The sequence below is a fragment of the Chlorocebus sabaeus genome, chromosome 5, assembly GCF_047675955.1.
Source record: "Chlorocebus sabaeus isolate Y175 chromosome 5, mChlSab1.0.hap1, whole genome shotgun sequence".
Lineage (NCBI taxonomy): Eukaryota > Metazoa > Chordata > Mammalia > Primates > Cercopithecidae > Chlorocebus > Chlorocebus sabaeus.
The window spans coordinates 85,485,459-85,505,015 of record NC_132908.1 but is presented as its reverse complement, the minus strand read 5'-3'; the positions used below and the strand labels follow the sequence as shown (position 1 = coordinate 85,505,015).

Below are 19,557 nucleotides of genomic sequence, written 5' to 3'. Positions count from 1 at the left end.
GGAGTGGGCAGGAGGGCTGTGGCCCTCCATGAGGCCAACCCCAGGGTGGAGACAGCACGAACCTGCCACGTGACACTTCTGCTGTCAGATCAGAGGTGAGCACATGACTTGTTTCCTTGGACTTAAAATGGGGATGGTGCCTTACAATGCTTGTGAAAACTCCCTAATGTAAAAAGTTCTTACAGGTGAGTCTGGCTACGCCTAACAGAAAACCCAAATAGCAGTGATTTAAACCAGAGAGGGGTGCGTTTATTTTCTCACATTTAAAAAAAGCTGAACTTAAGTAGTCTGGGGCTGGTACGTCAGCAAAGGCCCAGGGTCCTTCCCGCGTTCTGCCTTAGGAAAGGCCCAGGATCCTTCCCGCGTTCTGTGTTAGCAAAGGCCCAGGGTCCTTCCCGCGTTCTGCCTCAGCAAAAGCCTAGGGTCCTTCCCGCGTTCTGTGTTAGCAAAGGCCCAGGGTCCTTCCTGCATTGTGTCAGCAAAGGCCCAGGGTCCTTCCCGCATTCTGTCAGCAAAGGCCCAGGGTCCTTCCCGCGTTCTGCCTCAGCAAAAGCCTAGGGTCCTTCCCGCGTTCTGTGTTAGCAAAGGCCCAGGGTCCTTCCCGCGTTCTGCCTCAGCAAAAGCCTAGGATCCTTCCCGTGTTCTGTGTCAGCAAAGGCCCAGGGTCCTTCCCGCGTTCTGTGTCAGCAAAGGCCCAGGGTCCTTCCCGCGTTCTGTGTCAGCAAAGGCCCAGGGTCCTTCCCGCGTTCTGTGTCAGCAAAGGCCCAGGGTCCTTCCCGCGTTCTGTGTCAGCAAAGGCACAGGTCCTTCCCGCATTCTGTGTCAGCAAAGGCCCAGGGTCCTTCCCGCGTTCTGTGTCAGCAAAGGCCCAGGGTCCTTCCTGCGTTCTGTGTCAGCAAAGGCACAGGTCCTTCCCGCATTCTGTGTCAGCAAAGGCACAGGGTCCTCCTTCCTGCATTGTGCATCAGCTCCACTGTCCTCAGGGTGTGACTCCTTCCTCATGCTCTCAGGACAGCTGTCCCAGCACCAGCCATCACATCCATGTTCCAGGCAGGAAGAAGGCAAAGGGGAAGGGCCCTGCACGTGGCAGCTGAGCCCCCTTCACAGGAGCTTCCCCGCAAGTCTCTCCTAGCACCACCACCTCCATGCCACAGCTGCACACCCCAGGCTGCGAGGGAGGCCAGGACACGGTTCTCATCTGCCCACTGTCAGAACCGTGCAGAGGCACCGGAGTTCTGTTAGTAGGAAGGAGAATGGATGCTGGGTTAGCAACTTGCAGAGTCCCCACCACAGCCAGGACTCAGGCAGGAGCGATCCCCACTAAAAGGCAAAGATTTCACACTGGGCGGCAGTGGGGAGGTGCTAGGTGCTTGGGCTGGGGTCCCACCTTCTAACAAACATGAGGCTCTTGTTAAAGATTTAACCCTGTGAGGGTGGCCTGTGGCCCACGTGCACTCAGACCAGATGCCTGGTGTGCCTCGGCCCACGCCAGGACTTCCAATTCACCCTGGGGCGGGGGAGGCCTGGGACGTGTGGTTTTCACACACACTCCTTACTGATTTCTTCTTCTGTAATTTATAAAATTAACACTGTGCTTGCTGGATGAGATGAAAAGGCAAATATGTATCGAGAAAGTTCCCCTCCCTGTGTCTGCCCCAGGCTGACCCCCTTACAGCCTTTCCTGCTGCAGGCGCTCCTGGGGTCTTCAAGGTCCTTGAGAAACTCTCCAGTCCTGGACCAGTGCTGGAACCAGCTCTGCGGGGGGGTCTCCTCAGCTGCCTGAGCCTCGACTGCTGGACCCCAAGGATGCCGGCGGCACTGACACCACTATGGGCTCGGCCACTGCCCTGGGTGGTAGTCAGTCATGTCATCAAGCGACACGGCACCGAACCCCCTCAGCACCAACAGGCAGGAAGGGGCGCCTCAAGTCTGCACTCCAGGGCTTAGGATGATGGCTGCAGCTGAGCCAACGCCACGGGGCCACAAGGCTTCCCAGGTTTCACAAGCGTTCTTTTCAGGCCAGGCTGAGTCTAGACGTTGGGCCAGATGCAAAGAATGGAGGCCAAGTCCAGAAAGAGGAGGGCCCTCCCCTGTGGGAAGGCACGCTGGCTCCCCTTTTGCCCCTAGATCCTAGGCTGGCTCTGGGCTCAGGAGGCCGCCCCCTCCAGACCAGTCCACCTGTTTAGCCAATGGGCGACCCACATGGTCACAGGTCCTGCAGGCTCAGGAACTCTTGGCTCCAGGTGCCCCTGCCTCTGCCCCTTCGGGACAACTGGGGACAGGCTTCCTACACCATCTAATCCCAAACCTCTGCCCACACCCCTGAAAGTCCTTAGTTGAATTCTTAGTTAAATCCTTGGCTGACACGGAAGGAAAAAGCCAAATCTCATCTCACAAGACCTTTAGTTGAGAGAACATGCACAGCTGCCTGCCCTGAAAGCCCCGGGCGTCCCACTCAGGAAGAGGCGACGAGAAGAGACTGACGGCCACCACGGTCACGCGTGGGATCCTCTGCGATGGCCGGCAGCACAGCTTATTCAGCACACCTGTATCATCATGGACGTCACCATGTTATCAAAGGCCCTGCTAAGAGAAACAGACCCACTCAGAGGAAAGCCAGGCCCTCCACCTCTCTGCTCACGGAGACAGACAGGGCAGCAGGGCTCCGTCCACAGGACGCTCAGGGCCTTCTCCAGGGTCCAGAAACGTGAACTCAGCTGAGAGGTCAGGACAGGAGTCCTGCCCCACCAGGCACTGAGAACCCATCTGCTGCCTCCAAGTTCCCTGTGCAGTCTCCCAAGGCCCCAGGAAGGGGTGGAGGAGGGAGCAGCATGGGCAGGCAGGATAGTGGTGTGGCAAGGACAGGCCTGTGCAGCCTAGGAGGCAGGACTGCATGGACGTTCGCCTGCCTGCTCCCATCTAGAACCCAGGATGGCCCCAAGACAGAGTCCTGGTGGAGGGAAGGGCCTGGCTGGGGTCACTGCAGCGTCCTCCTGCCTGCCAACCACAAGAAATTATGTCTTGGAACTGGGGACTCACTGGAAGCAAGTCTGGAGTGTAGGCGTGGACCCCACATTTCCCTCATGCCATTCAAAAGTTAAGTCTGTTTACTTTCTGGGCCATTCGGAAGATGCCTGCAAACCAGGTTCCTGACTGTTCAAATTCGACATAAAAGATCAGGTAGTGACAAGAGGATGTGTGATCCCTGAAAGCCACTGCCCATGTGCTTGGCCCTGAGTCCTGCAGGTGCCCCAGGTACCCACTGGGCACACCTGGGAAGCCAAATGGGCAAGCTCTGCTCCCCACACTGCACACACTCCATCCACTTTACGCGCCGGAGATCTGTGTAAGAGTTGGTGTGGAGAAACAGGGCTTTGTGGCTTTAAAACCTCTGCCCTAGGGGTTTTAGGGGGATGGTGCTCATAGCTTAAAAAGACCTTTCCTCCCTTATTTTCCAAATGGTTGCATTTTGGCAACCAAAATGGCAAGGCGGGTCCTACAGAGAGAAGGCAGCAAGACACAGAAAGCAGGGCCCACCTGCACTGGATGTGGACACAGGAGCAGGGCCCACCTGGACTGGATCGGACACAGGAGTAGGGCCCACCTGCACTGGATCGGACACAGGAAGTAGGGCCCACCTGGACTGGATCGGACACAGGAGTAGGGCCCACCTGGACTGGATCGGACACAGGAAGTAGGGCCCACCTGCACTGGATCGGACACAGGAAGTAGGGCCCACCTGGACTGGATCGGACACAGGAGTAGGGCCCACCTGGACTGGATCGGACACAGGAAGTAGGGCCCACCTGCACTGGATCGGACACAGGAAGTAGAGCCCACCTGCACTGGATGCGGACACAGGAAGTAGGGCCCACCTGCACTGGATCGGACACAGGAAGTAGGGCCCACCTGGACTGGATCAGACACAGGAAGTAGGGCCCACCTGGACTGGATCGGACGCAGGAAGTAGGGCCCACCTGGACTGGATGCGGTCCCCTGGGTTGTAGAAGGGGTTGCACATCACGTCCGTGTAGGAGTTGTGTAGCTTCCGGAACATCTGAAAAAGACCCAGCAAACTGTGACATTGCCAGGTACACACAGCCAGTGCCAGATTTTTCGTTTCTCAGCATTTCAAAACAAAGTCAAAAAGGAAAAACAAAACACCCACTCGGGCATGGCCTTCTAACCCCCTGACTTACGCTGCGAATTTCGTTGTCTCGAAGGGCTGTGTTGGAGGAATCCACCACCATGACAAACTTTACCTTGGAATTGGTGACGTAGCCGTACCTGCGCAGCTGGTTAGGGAAGGCACTCATAACACAGAGACCGCCGGCGGAGGACCCTCTGCGGGCCCTCCCTTTGGAGAAACGTGGCAACCTTGAATCACAGGAAATGCCCAGGCTGGGCTGGTCCTGCAGTGACCGTGCTGGGTGCGAGCCTAAATACTTCGCCAGGGCGACGTCTGGTGTTTGCGGGAGAAGCAAGGGGCAGGCAGCCAAGCCTTACCCAGTTCACACTCCAAGAGGTGAATCACCTAGACTCTGAGTCTGTCTGTCTGGATCACCTCACCCTCTTTAGGAATCAATGCCTGGACCAGAAACTTAACTGCAAAAGCAGAGGCTTCGAGAACAAGGCAGATCCCCTCTCTAGAGGCCACGTTGTTTTGTAAAATAGTGGCTACCAGCAAATGTCACCATGGACAAGCTACACTACCGCTTTTGGGAAGGCCTTTGAACTCCATGGCCCCAAGTGATTTGTCCCAAGGGACTAGACGAGTGTCTAGTGACGTACGAGGCAAGGCCTAACAAAATAAATGAAACCGTTATCCCCTGCTCAAAGGTGGTGGCTCCCCCTGAAAAGCACAGAAAGAAATCCTTGCAGGTACAAAGCAGAAGTGTCCCAGTTCCTTTGCAAACCAGACAACAGACACGTGCAAACCAAAACATTCTACAGGGCATTCTAACCTTGCTTTTCCCAAATGATTCTTCCAGTGAAAGAGAGAGAAGAATTAGAGGCCTTCATTCACCTCAGGTGTCCCTAATTCCCTGGCTGGCCAAAAACTCTCACCTCTTCTTCTTTCTTCTCAAACGTTTCAAGCTATCTGATCTTAAAGTACATCCTGCAATTGTAGGTACTCCCTGACACACACCCTGCCCTGAAAGATACACCTTGTAGTCCTCCGTGGGGTAGAGCAGGCCCAGGTACAGCTCCCTCTGGTCGACCAGGGCCTTCCCCATTGCGGAGATCTTCTCATCCACCACGTCCAGAGATGTGTGCACCATGTAGTGGAACTTCAGCTCGTTCTCCGTGGGGGTGCTGCGAATGTAGAGGGGGTAATTCTGCAAGAAAGGATGACGGCGACTGAAAGGACAAGACTCCACCCAGCGCACACCAGCTCTGAACTATGCTGCAGAGCCGTGACCTTCAGCTACCTGGGGAATGCATTCCCATTCTCTAAGGCCCACCGCTTCATTCTCCAGGCCGCAGTGGGCACTGCCTTCAGGGGATCCCATCTAACCTAAGAAGATTTATGTGTTGTTTGCAAAGCAGCAGCAGTAGGGTGGCCAGAAAAGACAACTCAGAAAAATGGGCCTGAGCACAGCCTGACGATCAAGCCTGGCACCCGGGGAGGCCTCTCACCTTCTCCTGGAGGCCACTCTGCCTCAGCCCACCTCTAGCTCTGCATGGTCACCCAAATACAGCACCCTAAATACTGGCTTTTCTTCACCTTGACACTGACCCTTTTACTAAACCCTTCAAGACTCAGCTCAAATTCCCTTCATTTCTCATTCCTGACCATCGTAAGCCCAGAATTGACAGCTGCTTTCTTGGGCTTTCACACACCACCATTTACCCTGTGTCTATTCAGCACTGGGTCCTGCAGAAATACAGTGAACAAGAGTCCTCACTACTCTCATGGGGCTACATGATACCCAGTTAATAAACCCACAAACAAGCAAATGATCATGTGTGGCCAGGAGGGAAGCCCATGAGAAGCTTAGCAGCAGCCACTGCACAGCAGGGAGCGGCCTCCAGAGTGGTCTCAGGGCAGACCCTGGCTAGGAAATGAAGGCTCCATGCAGCAGGAGCACAGTGTGGACAGCCACCCAGCTCAGTCTCAGCCTTCAGAAAATGCTTTCCAGAAGAAATGTACGTGGGCCAGTAAAGAGGGTGGGAGCTGGGGAGAGGTGTTCCGGGTGCAAAGGCCCAGAGGTGAGAGGGCAAAGCATGTCCAGGGAGCTGCCGAATTGGTTGGTTGGAGCGGAGAGTGCCAAGGGTTATGGGGGGAAAGGATACCAGACCAGGTTATTCAGACAGCATCCTAAGGCAAGGAGAAGCCACTGCACAGGTCTCAGGCAGAGGCGTGACAGGATCCGATTTGTTTTTAACTCGGCTCCTGGGAGACTGGCCGAAGGGACGTACGCGGGGAGCCAGCGCTGGATGGGAGAACCGGCAGAACCTACTGAGGACGGAGGCAGTGCCCCGGACCACCTAGGCTTCTGGTGGGTCCTGGCGGGGAGGAGACCTGGGGCGCCGAGGGGTGCGTTCAGCAGCGAGACGGGCAAGCGCGGAGCTGGGCAGCTCAGGGTCTGCCGGGTGGCTCGTCCACCGCGAAGCCCCTGACCCCTGGAGTTCGGCGAAGGCCTCCTCCAGGTCCCATTTCCTAAGGCGCTTTCTAGGCCCAGGGAAGAAGGAGAAAGAGAGCGGAGAGGCGAGGATGGTGCGGGCCCGGACGCCCCGCGCAGCGCGTACGCACCTCCTTGGCGATCACCGCGATGCACACCGCCATCTTGGGAGGCCCGGCGCTGGCGTCGCATCACGTGACCCGCCGCTGGTCTCGCAGCCCCCCCCAAACCCCGCCCCGCCAGCCTCGCAGCTGGCTCTGGCCCCGCCCCACTGGTCACGAGGCCGTCCAGGCCCCGCCCCGCAGCCCAGCCGGAAGGGCCGGCGGACGCTCGCTGCTGGGTCGGCTCGCTGGCTCCGGCTCCGCGGCTCGGGTGGTTGCCATGGCGGCGGTTGTCGCGGCGACGAGGTGGTGGCGGCTGTTGCTGGTGCTGAGCGCCGGGGGCATGGGGGCCTCGGGCGCCCCGCAGCCCCCCAACATCCTGCTTCTGCTCATGGACGACGTGAGTGCGGGCGGTGGGACGGGCAGGGCCGGGGGGGCGGGGTCGCGGGGGGAGGGGAGGGGCGGGGGAAGAGCGGGCCTGGTGTGGGGAGGGGTGGGGGGAGGGGTGGGGGGAGGCCCCGCGCGGGGAGGAGGGAGGGAAGGGGGATATCCCCGTGGGGGGAGGGGGAGGCCCCGAGGGGAGTGGCCGCGGTGTCCAGGCGTGGGGTCTCGGCGGTCACCGGTGACCACCCGCGCTGCCACTGTGCTGCGGGACCGGGACAGCGTCCTCCCTCGCAGGTGGGTGACCGGCGTACTGCCGGGCCCTGCCTCCCCCGTCTGAGCTTTCCCGCCCTCTGCTCTTGGGAAGGTGGGGGCGCAGTGTGGCCGCCTCAAAGGGAGGAAGGGGCTGCTCCTGCCGCCCTGCCTGAGAGCTGCGTCGCCCTGGGAATCACTCCCGCCATCTCGGGCCTCCGGGTCCCCCCGCTGGGCTCCAGTCTTACCTGAGGGCTGCCTTTGTCCCCTGGAGAATGCTGAGCAAAGGTCAGGTGTCCCTGAGGTCTGAAGAACTGAAAGGCTGGGATGTCCCCTGGTGGGCAGGTGCGGGGTCAGGGGTCACAGAGCCGGCCTGGAGGCCTCCTTCCCTAACTCGTTGTGGGAGCCACCTGGAGACTCAGTAATGAGTCTGCCTGGGCCACGGGTCACCGTGCAGGACCCCAGACACACCTGGGTTCAAACCCTACTGTCTCCAAGCTGGGGGGTCACTTCCATTCTTGAGCCTCAGCCGCCTCCCCTGGGGGAGGGGTCACACCTGTCCTGCTGTGCCCACGTGGTGTGTGAGGCCTGGGACGACACCGAGTGCTGGACAGTTTTGGGCCGTCAATGTTCAGCCCCTGTGTGCTGGCTGCAGACCAGCAGAGACCCTGACAGGGGCCTTCAGATCCACCTGTGCTGACCAGTGGGGGCCACCGGCCGCATGCTGGGGCTGGGAAGCTGTGGCTGTCGGAATTGAGAGGTGCTGGTCGTGTGAAATACACAGATTTAGAAAACTTGGTACAAGAAAAAGAATGTAAAATATCTCACTGAACAATTTTATTAAATTAATGGTTTTTTAGCATAAAGATATACTTGAAAAGATGACACACACCATCCGTAATTTCCCCACCCAGGGGTGACAGCCCTCAGCCCTGGGTAGCTCCTTTTTCATCTCATGTGTCTATTTGTGTGCAGTGAGTGCTTTCCAGAGTGGACTCTCCAACCCCCAGGGGTCCCTGTGCTGACGGCAGTAGCCAGGTCTTTGTCAGTACTGAGTGGTATCTGCGTCCTAAAGATACTTTGTTTCAGAATTTCATCCTTTCACTTAAGTTTTCTGGGCTAGTGTAGATACTTTGTTTCAGAATTTCATCTTTTCATTGTGTAAGTCCCTTGGGGCCAGCATAGCTTCCCGCGGTGAGTTGGGCCCTGCGGGTGAAGCCTCCCTGTTCAGCCTCTGCCTTTCCTGCCTTTCTCAGAGGACAAAGGGCTGTGTGAGGCGGGGCAGCTCCTGAATAATTTTTTATGTAGAAGACTTGTTGAAATGATATTTTGGATACGTTGGGTTAAATAAAATGTAAAGTTAAGTCTGCATTTTAGCTACTTCTGCTTTTCTAGCGTGGCTCCTGGTAAATGCGGAACTGCATGTGGGCTCACCCTGTGTTTCCATAGGACAGCAAGGGTTCAGGCTGTGGGGTGCGGCCACCAGTGTGATGGGGAAGCCCCGCCCACCTGGGGACCTGTCCTGTGGCCTCCTCCGTGTGGTTTGTGGGGTCCTTTGGCAGCTGACGCCTTAAAGAACCCCAGAGGAGCTCTGTCCTGGCCGGTAGGCGTACTTGTTAGGACTTTCTGATGCAGACAGCAGAAAATGAAGTCAAAGTGACAAGCAAGCCGGGCGCGGTGGCTCACGCCTGTAATCCCAGCACTTTGGGAGGCCGAGGCGGGCGGATCACAAGGTCAGGAGATCGAGACCATGGTGAAACCCCGTCTCTACTAAAAATACAAACAATTAGCCGGGCGTGGTGGCGGGCGCCTGTAGTCCCAGCTACTCAGGAGGCTGAGGCAAGAGAATGGCGGGAACCCGGGAGGCGGAGCTTGTAGTGAGCCGAGATCGTGCCATTGCACTCCTGCCAGGGGGACAGAGCGAGACTCCGCCTCAAAAAAAAAAAAAAAAAGTGACAAGCAAAAGTGGGAATTCCTTGGCCCTCCTGACTCGACAGATCAGGGCTGCCTGGCGAGTTTCCCCTTTCGTGGCTCTGCTGTCTCTGAACTGGCCACATCGTCACTCAGCCTGCGATAGTCCTAGGCGACTCCAAGTCACCCCCTGCAGTCAGCAGACCCAGTGGGAGGTTGGCTCTGCCCCTGAGTCATGTGAGCCTGATGTGGGTCTCAGCCCTGTGCCAAGCACACTGGGGGAGGGGCGCATGCTGACCTGTCCAGCCCAGGCCTCGGAGCCTCGGGCCTACCCCAGAAGGGAGACTGCCCTGATCATCTCATCTACCTGGACCCAGCAGAGAGGGGGTTCCTTGAAGGGCGCATGGTGCAGCTACCAGGATGGGACAGGGATGCTGGCAGGTGAGAGCCACAGAAGCTCGCAGTGAAGCCCGAGTGCCCTGACGTGGCCCAGGGTGCAAGGGAGTCCTCACAGGCTGTGTTCTCTCTCGGAGTCCGGGGCTTCCTCCGCAGCCCTGTCCACACCTCTCCCTGTGCTGTAGACCAGTTGTTTCTGTCAGGACGCAGGTGTCTGAACCTGCAACAGGTCATTTGGGCTCTGGAATGGCATGGGATCATTTGGTGACCCGCAGCCCTGGGCCCCGCACCACCTGAGGACGAGTGTGCGTCTCTCAAGTTCAGATTTTGGAGCATGGCCCTCCATGGACCAGCTGCCTCCAGCCCAGTCTCCCCCTATCCTGTCCTCTGTGTCTGGGCAGTGAGGGACCTGGACCCCACTTTCATCTGAGCAAGTGCAGTTTCAGAAAAGCAGTGTCCCCAAAACTAGCTTATTGCACACCTCATGGCCAGAAGCCACTCTCCAACTAGTCACACTGACCCGCGAGAGTACCACTGCCCCCAGCATCAGGGCCAGAATGGGAGGCTAGGACTCAGGGGTGAGAGCAGCTGGTAGGAGCCCCCACCTGTCCAGGGCAGCTGAGCCAACCAGGGCGAGGACAGGTCCAGCTGCACTCCCCAGGACTGCCCTGCCCTGGCCTTTCACTGACCCACGGTCTAGCGCGGCCTGGCTTCTCAGCACCCTGGGCACCTTGCTGCGTGAGTGACGAAACCTGCGTGGCCCACTCTGCTCTCCAGGGTTGCTGGAGCCTTGGAGACAGGTGAGACTTATGACAACCTCCACTCCGGCCCTCACACAGCTCCTGCCTCCCAGGGCCAGCAGCGCTCTGCATCTCCACTCCTTATTTGGAAAATAGGGTTAAGAAGGGTCAGCCCTGACCACAGAGGAAGTGGAGAGTCAGGGCCACCCAGGCCAGCTCCTATTGCCACAGCAGCCTTGTCGAGCCACCAGAGCCGGGGGAGAGCTGCTCAGCGCCCCTCGTTTGAGACAGACAAGCACTGGTCTGCTTATCTTCATGATCATCCCATATCTACCAGTAGGAATGAAAACTTTACATTTCTTAAAACTCTGAAATTCTTTTTTTTTTTTTTTTTTTTTTTTTTTTGAGACGGAGTCTCGCTTTGTCGCCCAGGCTGGAGTGCAGTGGCGCGATCTCAGCTCACTGCAAGCTCCTCCTCCCGGGTTCACGCCATTCTCCTGCCTCAGCCTCCTGAGCAGCTGGGACTACAGGCGCCTGCCACCTCGCCCGGCTAGTTTTTTTGTATTTTTTAGTAGAGACGGGGTTTCACCGGGTTAGCAAGGATGGTTTCGATCTCCTGACCTCGTGATCCGCCCGTCTCGGCCTCCCAGAGTGCTGGGATTACAGGCTTGAGCCACCGCGCCCGGCCAACTCTGAAATTCTTAAGGATACTGATCCATGGCTCACAGCTATGCTCACTGAACATGGACAATCATTTGGGGGCTTTTAGGACTTTTTCTTTTTTTTTTTTTTTGAGATGGAGTCTCACTCTGTCACCCAGGCTGGATTGCAGTGGTATGATCTCAGCTCACTGCAACCACTGTCTCCCAGGTTCAAGCAGTTCTCCTGCCTCAGCCTCCCGAGTAACTGGGACTGCAGGCTCCCACTACTGTGCCCAGCTAATTTTTGTATTTTTAGTACAGTTGGGGTTTCACCATATTGGCCAGGCTTGTCTCGAACTCCTGACCTCAGGTGATCCTCCCTCCTCAGCCTCCCAAAGTGCTGGGATTACAGACGTGAGCCACCGTACCCGGCCAGGACTCTTTTTTTTAAGACAAGGTCTGGCTCTGTCACACAGGCTGAAGTGCAGTAGCTCGATCACAGCTCACTGCAGCCTGAAACTACTGGGCTCAAGCAATTCTCCTGCCTCAGCCTCCTGAGTAGCCGGGATTATAGCTGCCCATCACCACACCCAGTTAATTAATTTGATCTTCAATCACTGATACCCTTTCTTCCACATGATTGAATTGGCTATTGAAGTTTATGCATGCGTCACATAGTTCTTGCGCCACGGTTTTCAGCTCTGTCAGGTCATTTAAGGTCTTCTCTACACTGTTTATTCTAGTTAGCCATTCATCTAATCTTTTTTCAAAGTTTTTAGCTTCCTTGCAATGGGTTCAAACATCCTCCTCTAGCTCAGAGAAGTTTGCTATTACCTTCTGAAGCCTACTTCTGTCAGCTCGTCGAAGTCATTCTCCATCCAGCTGTGTTCCTTTGCTGGCGAGGAGCTGTGATCCTTTGGAGGAGAAGAGGCACTCTGATTTTTAGAATTTTCAGCTTTTCTGCTCTGGATTCTCCCATCTTTGTGGTTTTATCTACCTTTGGTCTTTGATGTTCATGACCTACAGATGGGGTTTTGGCGTAGATGTCCTTTTTGTTGATGTTGATGCTATTCCTTTCTGTTGGCTAATTTTCCTTCTAACAGTCAGGTCCCTCAGCTGCAGGTCTGATGGAGTTTGCTGGAGGTCCATGCGAGACCCTGTTTGCCTGGGTATCACCAGCAGAGGCTGCAGAACAGCAAATACTGCAGAACAGTAAATATTGCTGCCTGATCCTTCCCCTGGAAGCTTCATCCCAGAGGGGCAGCCATCTGTATGAAGCCATCTGTATGAAGCCATCTGTATGAAGCTTAACTGGGAGGTGTCTCCCAGTTAAGCTGCACGGGGGTCAGGGACCCACTTGAGGAGGCAGTCTGTCCGTTCTCAGAGCTCAAATGCTGCTGGGAGAACGACTGCTCTCTTCAGAGCTGTCAGACGGGGATGTTTAAGTCTGCAGAAGTTTCAGTTTCTGCTGCGTTTTGTTTAGCTATACCCTGCCCGTAGAGGTGGGGTCTACAGAGGCAGCAGGCCTTGCAGAGCTGCGGTGGGCTCTGCCCAGTTCAAGCTTCCCCTGCCACTTTGTTTACCTACCGAAGCCTCAGCAATGGCAGACGCCCCTCCCCCTGCCAGGCTGCCGCCTTGCAGGTCGATCTCAGACTGCGCTAGCAGTGAGCAAGGCTCTGTGGGCGTGGGACCTGCCGAGCCAGGCACAGGCTATAATCTCCTGGTGGGTCGTTTGCCAAGACCGTTGGAAAACCGCAGTATTTGGGTAGGAGTGTCCTGATTTTCCAGGCACAGTTTGTCACGGCTTCCCTTGGCTAGGAAAGGGAAACCCCCCAACCCCTTGCACTTCCTGGGTGAGGCGATGTCCCCGTCCTGCTTCGGCTCGCCCTCTGTGGGCTGCACCCACTGTCCAACGGGTCCCAAAATTATGAACCCAGTACCTCGGTTGGAAATGCAGAAATCACCGTCTTGTGCGTCAATCACGCTGGGAGCTGCAGACCGGAGCTGTTCCTGTTCGGCCATCTTGGAACAGAATCCCTACGCCCGGCTAATTAAAAAAAAGGTTTTCTTTAGAGACAGTGTCTGTCGGTGAGACCCAGGTTGGTCTCAAATTCCTTAGCTCAAGCGATCCTCCCCCCCAGCCTCCCAAAGTGTTGGGGTTACAGACATGAGCCACTGTATCCAGCCCTTTTAGGACTTCTGAGGGGGAGAAGGAAGGTGGTTCCCGCCCACGGTGCCCTGTGAGGTTCTAGATGTTCACATGGTGACTGCTCACTCTGCAGGGAGGCTGTCCACATCTGCTTTTCATAGCCGAGAAAGCTGTCGATAAATAACGGAAGAATGGGGTCAGCAGATGAGAGCTGGCCCAGCAGCCTGGGACGCTGTCCTCAGAAGGCCCATGTGTGGGAGGTTGCCCTCGGCTGGCATCTGCCAACAGGAGGTCCCCCTGCTGTTCGCTGCTACGAGCAGCTCACCTTGCCACACTGTTTTCGCAGACACCACGATTTACACCCAGCACCCTCCTCCTGGGCATCAAGAGTACCAGGCAGAGGGGGCCACACCGCCAGCCCAGGCAAAAGCCCTGGGTACTGAGTCTCACACAGCTTCCCTGTCAGCATCTGGTACCTGTGCTTGCAGCCCGAGCGTCCGTATGGCTCCGGCTTGGGGAAGGTTCCACGCTGCGCCTGGTCTCCCCGGCCCCGCCCACGCCTTTTCCCCTGGCTAATGCCCTCCCCGTTGTAAGTCATGGCAGCGAGTGGGACTGTCGCCGAGACCTGGGATTCCTCCCAGCACGAGTGCTCCCCTTGCGGTATCTTCTGAGTCCGTGGTGAGCGTGGATCCCACTCCCTCGAGCCCTGGGACTCCTCCCCTGCAGTATTTCCTGAGTCAGTGATGAGCATGGAGCCCACTCCCTTCACAGCATTTTCTGCCGCATCCATTCATGTTATTTGTGGCCTGGAACAGGTAGGAGAATGACCCAGGTGAGCACAGGCAGACCCGGATGCAGCTCTGCTGACTGCCGACCTTCTCAGGAGACCAGCCGCACCTCGGGAAGCCTCAGGACACAGCCTGCAGGGAGGGCCAGGCACATGGCGCCCAGGGTTCAGATGTGCGGTCTCACTCCCAGCCCGAAGGGAGCCCAGCAGTGGTCCTGGACGTGGGCAGACAGTGTAACGAGTGAAACGTACTGCTCCCTCCCATCCCAGGCCTTGTGCCCCCAGCCCACCTGCCATTCTCTACTCTCCCACCTGGACTGGAGATGGCAGGAAGTGCAGAAGCCACCTGGGAGAATGAATCTGCATAAAGGGAGGTGAAGGGCAAGGAGCTTTGGGCGTGTGTGGCCGGTCCCCCTCAGGCTGGCCTCAGGGAACTGCGTTGTCCCGGCCTGCACTGCGGGTTTCTGCTGCCTCAGCGGGATGCACCTCGCCCTGACGTAGGCACGTTTGCCCACTGCGACTGTGTGCCACTGAGCCCAAGGTCCCTTCTCAGCCCATGAGCAGCTCTGCGGGCGTCCTGCCCCCACTCCTCCCACCTCCCTTTCTTCCTCATCAGCTTCAGGGGACACCTCTCTCCAGGTGCCTCCTCTCATTCCAGCCTCTGTTGTCCTCACATAGAAAAGCCATTTCAGTGACTTCAAAATAAACCATCTCAGGGCTGGGCATGGTGGCTCATGCCTGGGATCTCAGCACTTTGGGAGGTGGAGGCGGGCAGACTGCTTGAGCTCAGTTCACTCAAGACCAGCCTGGGCAACATGACAAAACTCCATTTCTGTCAAAAATTCAAAAAATTGGCCAGACACAGTGGTTCACGCCTGTAATCCCAGCACTTTGGGAGGCCAAGGCAGATGGATCACCTGAGGTCAGGAATTCAAGACCAGCCTGGCCAACATGGTGAAACCCCATCTCTACAAAAAATACTAAAATAGGTGAGCATGGTGGTGCACCTGTAATTCCAGCTACTCAGGAGGCTGAGGCAGGTGAATTGCTTGAACCCAAAAGCCGGATGTTGCAGTGAGCCAAGACCATGCCACTGCACTCCAACCTGGGTGACAGAGTGAGACTCCATCTCAAAAAAAAAAATAAAAATAAAAATAAAATAAAATTAGCTGGGCGTGGTGGCATGTGCCTGTAGTCCCAGCTACTCAGGAGGCTGAGGTGGGAGGATCACCTGAGCCCGGAAGGCAGAGGTTGCAGTGAGCCAAGATCAAGCCACCGTGCTTCAGCCTGTGTGTCAGAGTGAGACCCTGTCTCAAAAAAAAAAACCATCTCAAAAGGGACCCAAAGCTGAAAGGTCCAAACAGAACTGTGTCCCATGAGACATGGAGGGCCTTTGAGAGGAAAAAGCCCAGACCTGGCTCTGCTCTGGCACTCCACACGTCAGGAGGGGCCGAGGCGAGGAGCGGTCACCCTGCCAAGCTGAGCCTTACAGGCAGGGGCCGCATAGCCTGTTATCCACCGGGGACACTGATCATTACGTCCAGACAAAGACCAAGGTGTGACCACGCAGACCTGGATGTCCGTCCAACCACCCACGTGCGCCCAGAGCGGCTGGCTGTCCTTCCGTGGTCCCCGGGCCCAGCGCCCGTCCCTCCTGCAGCCAGACAGCACGCTGCCGCTCCTGCCCAGGCGAGGCCTCCACTCTGTTTAGACCCCGTCACTTCACACAGGCCCTGAGGCTTCTTGTTCTTTGACTTACCAGGACCCAGCGAGTCAAACACCCACCGGCCCTGACCCAGGAGTGTCAGGGGAGCCCCCAGTCCATCTGCAGAAAACCAGGACACCCGCACTTCCTCCTCCTTTTACAACTGCTTTGCTGAGACGGAATTCACTGGTGAAAGTGTGTGGGTTGTTTTTAGTGTGTTCTCAGAGTCGTGCAGCCACCACACATCGTCACACCATCTTCGTTTACCATCTTCGTCACCACGGAAGGAAGCCCCAGCCCTGATGGGGGTCACTCCCTTGTGCTCCCCGGAGCCTCTGGCAGTCCCACTCCCCTTTCTGTCTCGAAGGATCTGCCTTTTCCTACATTTCAGGTGAATGGAATCGTACGGTACGTGGGCCTTGTGTTTGGCTTCCCCTTGCACGGGGTTTTGGGGCTTCACACACATCTGCATCAGGACTCCATTCCTTCTCGTGGCTGAGTCCTGGTCCACTGTGCAGAGGGACCACGTGTGGCCGAGGCTTCCGCCCATGGTTGGGCATCTGGGCGTTTCCAGCTCGGCCGCCGGGGAGTGAGCTGCTGCGGGTGTTGGTTCATGCACAGGTTTTCCGCGTGGACACACTTTTCAGTTCTGCTGGACGTGCACCGGGGAGGTGTTGCCGGGCCACGTGGCCACCAGTGTGGCGCTGCCAGAACTCTCCTCAGGTGCTGCGTGTCACATTCTTACACAGTGTTTGAGGGCTCCAGTTTCCAGTGAGTTCACTTTTTTTTTTTTTCCCCCCAAGGCGGATTCTCGATCTGTCACCCAGGCTGGAGTGCAGTGGCCGGATCTCAGCTCACTGCAAGCTCCGCCTCTCGGGTTCACGCCGTTCTCCTGCCTCAGCCTCCCGAGTAGCTGGGACTACAAGCACCTGCCACCTCACCTGGCTGGTTTTTTTTTGTATTTTTAGTAGTGACGGGGTTTCACCGCGTTAGCCAGGGTAGTCTCGATCTCCTGACCTCGTGATCCGCCCATCTCGGCCTCCCAAAGTGCTGGGATTACAGGCTTGAGCCACCGCGCCCGGCCAAGTTCACTTTTAATGTTTTATTTTGTTTGGTAAAAATCAGCCTTAGACAATCAACGATCAGACTCTGTTTGGTCCCTGTCGTGGTGAAGTGTAGTCACCAAAGTGAGCCTCTCTCCGGCTCTTTGAGCACCAGGGCCCATGGAGCCTGTCTGGGGGTCGTTTGAAATGGTGGAAACTTGACAAAGGCCTAGATGGGCAGGTGAGACCCACTCGGCCTCCAGGTACCGCCCTCCTCGAGGTCCCTGCTGTCCATGCGGGTGGCAGCCCTGCTCTGTGGGTGAGTCCCAGGGCCACTCGTGGCCGGAGGAGGCTGAATGGGGCGAATTTGGAGAAAAGTGGCAGTTTTTTTGGTTTTTGGTTTTTTGGTTTTTTTTTTTTGAGACAGGGTCTCACTCTGTCGCCCAGGTTGGAGTGCGGTGGTGCAGTCTCAGCTCACTGCAACCTCTGCCTCCCGAGCTCAGGGGATTCTCCTGCCTCAGCCTCCCAAGTAGCTGAGATTACAGGTGCCTGCCACCATGCCAGGCTAATTTTTTGATTTTTTATAGAGATGGGGTCTCACCTTGTTGCCCAGGCTGGTGGACGAAAGAGAAAAGTATTTTAGAGATTTAAAAAAAGAACCATAGGTGTAGGTTCTGACGCACTTCAGAGCTGCAGGTGGAGCTGTTTGCGTTCCTCCTGAAGGCTTCGGCTCCCGGACGTGGCTGGGCTGCAGAGACTGGCTTTACTAAGAGGTTTCCCCTCCCTGCCATCCAGGTGTGTCCACAGGTGTCCACACAACCAGGTGTGGTGAATGTCTTTTCACACCAAGTGGGCTTCTCAGTGACCCCCTGGCCACACCCCCATCTCACCCATTCCAGGAGCTCCTGGGATCACACACAGGAGTCGGGAGCTTAACAGAAACAGAAGCACGACCGGGCGCGGCGCTCACACCGGTAACCCCAGCACTTTGGGAGGCCGAGGCAGACAGATCACCTGAGGTCAGGAGTTTGAGACCAGCCTGGCCAACATGGCAAAACCCCATCTCTACAAAAAAAAATACAAAACTTAGCCGAGCGTGGTGGAGGGTGCCTGTAATCCCAGCTACTCAGGAGGCTGCGGCAGGAGAATCGCCTGAACCCAGGAGGCAGAGATTGCAGTGAGCCGAGATCACGCCACTGTACTCCAGCCTGGGGGAAAAGGGCAAGACTTCGTCTAAAAAAAACGAAACAAAAAACAACCAGAAATGCATTCGCCCTTGGTCTGGAGACTGGAAGTCTGAGATCAAGTTGTGGGCAGGACCTCACTCCCTCGGAGACCTGCAAGGGACCCTCTTTCCCCTGCAGCTTCTGGGGACCCCAGCCATCCTGAGCCTATGGCTGTGTGTCTCCCACCTCTGCCCCCGTTGCCACACAGCCGCCTTCGCCCTGTCTCCTATAAGGACTGCGGTTGTATGGGATGAGCGTCCGCCCCCATATTAATGACCTCATCTTAATCATATCTGCAGCAACCCTGTTTCTAAGGTCATGTTCTGAGATACGCTGGGGCTGAGATTTCAGTATAACTTTTGGGGATTCAGTTCCCCCCATTAACACTGATGAACTGTGACTTATTTAACTAAATCTGTTGTTCCCACTATCTCACCCACAATTTTAAATTTGTGTAATGGGTTATAGCCATAATTATTTCCTTAGGATAAACTGTTACAAGTGGAATTGCTTGGCCGTGATCTTTTGTTTTGTTTCGTTTTGTTTTAGTGACAGGGTCTCACCCTGTTGCCCATGCTGGAGTACAGTGGTGTGATCATGGCTCACTGCAGCCTCAACCTCCTGGCGTGAAGTAATCCTCCTACCCCAGCCTCCTGAGTAGTTGGGACCACAGGTGCACACCACCACACCTGGCTATTTTTTCTTTTTTAGAGGTGGAGTCTTGCTGTGTTGTCCAGGCTGGTCTCGAACTCCTGGCTTTAAGTGATTCATGCCTTTTTTTTTTTTTGACAGAGTCTTGCTCTGTCACGCAGGCTGTAGTGCAGGGGCGCAATCTTGGCTCACTGCAACCTCCACCTCCTGGATTGAAGCAATTCTTCTGCCTCAGCCTCCCAAGTAGCTGGTACAGGTACCCGCCACCATGCCCAGCTAATTTTTGTATTTTTAGTAGAGACGGGGTTTCATCACGTTGGCCAGGCTGGTCTCGAACCCTAACCTTGTGATCCGCCTGCCTCGGCCTCCCAAAGTACTAGGTTTACAGGCGTGAGCCACCGCGCCCAGCCCCATGATTGCCTTTTAAGATAGGATAGCTGCACTTTCACTAAGAGGTTGGCCAACTCCAGCCCATGAGTCAAATGTGGACCCACCTGCGGAGCTTTTATTGTTATTCAGACGGAGTCTCGCTCTGTCGCCCAGGCTGGAGTGTAGTGGCGCAATCTCGGCTCACTGTAAGCTCCGCCTGCTGGGTTGAAGTGATTCTCCTGTCTCAGCCTCCTGAGTAGCTGGGACTACAGGCGCCCACCAACACGCCCGGCTGAATTTTTGTGTTTTTAGTAGAGACGGAGTTTCACCGTGTTAGCCAGGATGGTCTCGATCTCCTGACCTCGTGATCTGTCCGCCTCGTTCTCCCAAAGTCCTGGGATTTCTAATGTGAGCCACTGCTTCTGGCTCACCACCTGCTGTTTTATAAACCTCTAAGCCAGGAATGGGTTTTATAATTTTAAATTGTTCAAAAAAACTAAAAGAAGAATATTTTGTGACCTGAAAAATTATATGAAATTCAGATGTTGATGAATAAAGTTTTATTGGCACACAGCATGC

At 56.1% G+C, this 19,557-nt stretch overlaps 2 protein-coding genes across 14 annotated transcripts in view; one reads left to right on the top strand and one right to left on the bottom strand.

The window, feature by feature from the left end:
- Nucleotides 1–227: 227 nt before the first annotated feature.
- TRAPPC2L (trafficking protein particle complex subunit 2L) lies at nt 228–6,875 on the bottom strand. 8 transcript variants are annotated; one of them, XR_012093012.1, is made up of 6 exons: nt 6,758–6,875; nt 5,167–5,339; nt 4,200–4,287; nt 3,978–4,057; nt 2,401–2,586; nt 228–2,030 (listed from the first exon to the last, which is right to left on the bottom strand). XR_012093012.1 is itself a non-coding variant. In XM_073015650.1 (5 exons), the coding sequence occupies exons 1-5, from the start codon at nt 6,788–6,790 to the stop codon at nt 2,575–2,577; spliced, it is 420 nt and encodes a 139-aa protein (XP_072871751.1). In that variant the 5' UTR covers nt 6,791–6,875; the 3' UTR covers nt 2,387–2,574. The 8 variants fall into 8 exon arrangements, 6 of the variants coding, with proteins under 6 accessions (XP_072871751.1, XP_072871752.1, XP_072871749.1 ...); XR_012093013.1 differs by having other exon boundaries at nt 228–1,235; XM_073015650.1 differs by lacking the exon at nt 228–2,030 and having other exon boundaries at nt 2,387–2,586; nt 3,944–4,057.
- The window catches only part of GALNS (galactosamine (N-acetyl)-6-sulfatase), a 43,616-nt gene continuing 30,662 nt past the window's right edge, over nt 6,604–19,557 (top strand). For 4 of the 6 annotated variants that reach the window (XM_038008137.2, XM_038008136.2, XM_038008135.2 and 1 more), the window contains exon 1: nt 6,901–7,127. In XM_038008137.2, the coding sequence (XP_037864065.2) occupies nt 7,008–7,127 (120 nt within the window). In that variant the 5' untranslated portion in view covers nt 6,901–7,007. Of the gene's footprint in view, nt 7,128–19,557 lie in introns of all 6 variants that reach the window. The other 2 variants (XM_038008138.2, XM_007994358.3) reach the window with 2 other exon arrangements.